A 4911-nucleotide genomic window follows, 5' to 3' on the forward strand; every position below is an offset into this window, starting at 1 on the left:
TGAGCTGCTGTAATGACTCATTAATAACGTGGAGTGTGAGAGATTGATTGAAAGTGTGTGTGTGTGTGTGTGTTGAAGTGCAACACATTTCATTAACTCAAACACTTCACAAATGCCAATCAAATTGACATGAGTGTAGAAAACACACACACACACACACTCAACAAACTGTTTTAAGTAAATTTTTTCAAATAATTCAAAAACATCCTTATGAAATTAACATTTTTCAAGCAACATTTACCTTTTGTGTTTCAAAAAGGTAACATGTTTTTATTTTTATTTTATTTATGTATTTGTATAAATAGGGTGAGTAACTGATAACAGAATTTATTTTGGATGAATTATTCCTTTAAAATGTGTCCAACAGACTATTTTATGCAGTGGTTGTGCTTCTTCTTCTCAACTAACCCATCAAACATGAAGACTCCAGCATAGAAGTGCCACAAGCACCAATCGAATGTCCCTAAGACGCTTTAATGTTTCATTGTACCTCAAGCATTTCAAGGATTCATCTATAACTCAATAAAGTGATTTCAAAAGATGTTCCTCATTGTTCCGTATAGAGCTGGAGAAGAATTATGTCTCCATGGCAACGTGTCATCCTGGTTCCCAGCATCTTTTAATTTCCTTAAAGAGCATTGGATTTCAAAACACGTTTTCGCTTTTTGCTTATCCGACAGAACTGATTGAAATTTAAAAACTGTCATCATGAAGGAGAATAAATCTTATTTAGCAGCCAGGCAGACTGACAGGCATTAGAAGTTCACTGGCGTACAGTTTATAGACTCCATACAAACACATCTACAAACTTTAATGGCAGGATGTTTGTCATACATTGTGACATTACGAACTTAGCTCTTTGTCATTGTTGTTTTACTTACCATCTATTTCCTCCTTTTTAAGAGTGTATATGTTAAAAAATTCAATATTTTTTTGTATTTTGGGCTTATTTTGTTTTCATTTATTTCTATTTGTATTTTGTTGTGCGTCCCCAATAATACTGCTGTTATGCAGTCACACCAAGCATGACTGAAATGAAGAGTGACAAGAGACCACAGAAGTCATTAATTTGACTATTTTTTTTACATGAAATAACACTTCTGGGAACATTTGACTAACCAGCTGCCCTGATATTTTAGTTCAGCATTTATAGAAATTTAGTATGCTTGTACAACTCCATTGAATTAATTGCTTTTGCTTGTAACATTCTCAGTTGCACTTGAATAAATGTAAATGCAAATGCAAATCGTGATCTGAAAGTAGCTTCATTAGAGCTCATTACCAAATTAAGTAATATTGGAGAATTTAATTCTGAAGCAATCAATCTTCAATTTTATTCTAAATTAAATGTTAATTTGATTGTTGATTTTCTCTATAAAGTGAAAAATGTCATTGCCAGTACACAGAGTATCACATTATACTAAAACCCACCTGAAAGTTGATCAAAACCACAATCAAATCTTTATTTTATTACTCTTTATTACCATATATGTAACATAGTTTAATAAGGTTTCTCGTCAAAAGAGCCCCTAATTAACAAAATGAGTCGTGTTGCAGAAAACGCACACAGCCAGCAACTCTCGGCTTCACTCTGTCAGTCATTTATTTGTTGGCAAACAAGTTTCACTGTTACAACAAATATTAGTGAGAGGTCATTCAACCACAGGAGAAAAAAAGGGATAAAAGAATAAATAAAATCATATTTGTAATGATAAAAAAATCTAATATGTGCCACATTCATTTTACCCCCAGACATTTTTGCAGAATAGTTTGTACTTCTTCCCTCAGTGAAATAAATAACCATTCATTCTCCACCAGAAAAATAAAAAAAAGCAAAAAGAAGGTATGCTGGATCTCTGCAGCTAAATCACACAAGTGTCACTCTCTCTGAATGAAAACGACCTCCGTTGATCATAAACCGCAATACTTTTCATATCTCTACACCAAAATGGCAACATATTTTCAATGTTGGGCTTCCTTTCTTCATTCATCTACAAGCCGGTGTCAATAAATCAAAGAGAATGAGGAAAAATAAGTATTATTTTTTGTCTATCCTCTCATTTTTGTTCTACTTGCCATTAATCATACTGAAATGAAGACGTGAATGTAAAAGATATAATTAAAAAAAAGAGCGAGGGATCAAAACCTGTCGTTGAGGACGAGACCATCGGGAGAGAAAGGAAATGATCTGAAATCACCATGGTTACAGAAGCGGAGGGCATAGGAACAGAATAAGCACTATCCTGTGTAACACTAGTGTCTGTACATTTACATAGAAATATTGTAGAATTCTCCGGTATTAGTTCTTCCCCCGCTTCTCGATATTTGTTATTAATACAGCAAAGAACAGAAAGCGTGAGGTGAAGACGCCCTTCTTCGTATTGTTCTCCGTCGCAGCAAAACGTGCTGCTTTTCACCACGTGAGAAGAAGAAAATATTTAAAAAGCAAATATGGATACAGAAGGTATTAAAATAGTTTTCGAGTCACAGACTTGATTGGTATTGACTAGACGCGCTGAGCTACTAACAATGTTTTTTGCCAGTTATCTGTATTCCTTCAGGATCGCAGAGAGTAAAAAACCCTTGAAATCTCACACTGCCCCGCAAGGTTATACAGCAAATAAATTTTCGGGTCCGTTTTCCCTTGAAGTAGAAGTGCACTACCAATAGAATCCAAAGGATGTCAGGTTTCATTCCTCAACAAGCAAGAGTACCCATAATCCTCTCCTGAACAGAATACAAAATCGCCTCCCAAGGTTTGTTGTTGCAGTTAATTTCTCTGCGGACACGGAAAAAGCAAAAGTGAAGGACTGCGGACGACTGAACGGTACGGAAACGCAGAAGAGCCAGCGGAGGTCGAGATGTCATGGGTTACGGGTGTGACTGCGACGGGGTTTGGCGCCCTCTATAGGCTGGTTACCATGTGTGCGGTTTCCTGCGGCGGCGGTTCTTCGGGCGAAAGCTCATCTTTGGGAGGAACGATAAAGCCGTCGCTGCTGCCGCGGGCCCGTTGGTAGTAGCTATGCAGCTGGTGCAGATGGTTGCGTGAGCCCAAGTTGGGCATGCTCTTATAATACACGTCGTCTGGCTCGCCGCTTCTGGGGAGCATGTGCGTGTCACCGCCGCGGGGCAGCGAATGCGTGTCGGAGCGTTCAGGGTCGGGCAGCGTGGGCATGCTGGTGTAGAGTGAGTCTCTCTGCGGCGATGGAGTCTCTTCCGTTTGCTCCTCTGTCAGCAGAGGGAAGAAACTCTCGCTGTTTTCTTGCGGAAGGCGCCGTCGCGATGAAGAAGCCGAGCTGAAGGTGGAGGGAAGAGGCTGGACGTGGCGTGGCGGCGGAAGCAAGGGGGTGTTGGACTCCTCCCTGATCAGCTCCAGCCCTAGACTGTCCTCGTGTGGGAAAGACGCAGAGTCGTCCAAACCCAACGCGAGATTGACCGGCAGCATGGGCGAGTCCTTCACCCCGCCTCCGTTGCTGACTTCGTTCACCAGCTTGTTCATGAGGTTGCGTCCGTGCTCGGCCGTGCGGTCGTGGTTGTTCAGGTAGGTGGGCAGGTAGTTGGAGGTGAGCTCTTTCAGGATCCGTTTCTCCAGCGTGGTCTCTTTGTGTACGTTGTACGTGCGGTCGATGATTTGCACGCAGTCGCTCATGTAATCGGCACTGGCCAAGCTGTAGCTGTTGCCATGGTTACCATTCAGTGGTAGAGTATCCATGGCACTTGTATCCCGAGCATTGTTCAGGATTCCCTCTGCGAGACGAAGAGTCAGAGAGAAGAATAATTAAAATCACTTGCACCTGGCGCATCTGTAAGTCCGACATGCAAAACGGCTCACTGAAACAAACCGAAAAACCTTGAAACCATTCGTCCCTGAGGTGAACGCTCATTGGGCTTCCAAACCAGTGCTATTTTGGGTATTGATCGGATTCGTCAGGGATTCAAGGCTGATGTGAAGTTTAAAACTCATTTCAGAATTCACTGAAACGTGCCAGCTAAGCCTGTGATAATGGACTTACCTGTCAAACTCATCTTTTGGCTATGAATTTGCAACCTCGATTGTCCTCATCTCACATATCAAATAACACACAAATCACTCTGCAAAGCCGGCAAACACAACAGAAACACAATGCACGAACACAAACACACAACAATACACGACAGCTAATGCACGAAAAGTTTTCGTCAAACCAAATCATGCTGGCCTTTATATAACACTCATGTATCATTAGGTACAGAGAGAGCAGCTTCTCCGCCTATAGGTTTCTCTACATTAATTAAATTTTGCATATTATCAGCGTCTTGAAGTTAAATTCTTCATGAAAAGAAGTGTGCAAGCGTGGGCTATTAACACACTCCCACACTCGTATAACAAAATGTGGGAGCACTTTCTTGTTTACCAATTTTTAGCTGCATCATTTGAGCATAAACAAATAAACAGCATTTGTTTTACTTATCAGTGGCTTAGACAAATATGCAAATTTTAATTGGGGGGAAAAAGACCAGGGTTGCAAAACACCGAATTGTCCACTCAGCTTCTATTTTAACAAAAGCATCACTTTACGTTGAAGAAGAGATGAGAAAATTAGGTTTTCATTTTAATGAGGTTGAGAGTGCTCTCTGATTAGAATATTGACTAAAACATCTCTTAGCAAAATGGCGTTTACTATAGTTTTAAGGAAAGAGTAATAACGTTAAGGGAAATTACATTTGGTAAGCAATGTTTAGTTTGACTCCCATACTTGTCTCTCTGTAGGGCTCTTAAAGGACAGCATGGAAAAAGGAAAGAGAAAAAGGTACAGGTAAGCATTCACAGTGACCGCTCAAATAGAACATGCACACAGATTAATGAAGCGCAGGTAAACGGTTACGCTCAACCTCCTCGTTTCCCCTCTCAGATACAGACACACACCACCG

At 40.5% G+C, this 4911-nt stretch overlaps 1 protein-coding gene across 1 annotated transcript in view; it reads right to left on the reverse strand.

Moving 5' to 3' along the window:
- Positions 1 to 1541: 1541 nt before the first annotated feature.
- LOC107726180 (adhesion G protein-coupled receptor L3-like) overlaps positions 1542 to 4911 on the reverse strand; it is a 16769-nt gene continuing 13399 nt past the window's right edge. Inside the window, exon 6 of the mRNA XM_016535700.1 lies at positions 1542 to 3747. Coding sequence (XP_016391186.1) covers positions 2906 to 3747 — 842 coding nt within the window. The 3' untranslated portion in view covers positions 1542 to 2905. The remainder of the gene's footprint in view (positions 3748 to 4911) is intronic.

Source organism: Sinocyclocheilus rhinocerous, unplaced genomic scaffold (assembly GCF_001515625.1).
Source record: "Sinocyclocheilus rhinocerous isolate Xijiao unplaced genomic scaffold, SAMN03320098_v1.1 scaffold1898, whole genome shotgun sequence".
Taxonomy (NCBI): domain Eukaryota; kingdom Metazoa; phylum Chordata; class Actinopteri; order Cypriniformes; family Cyprinidae; genus Sinocyclocheilus; species Sinocyclocheilus rhinocerous.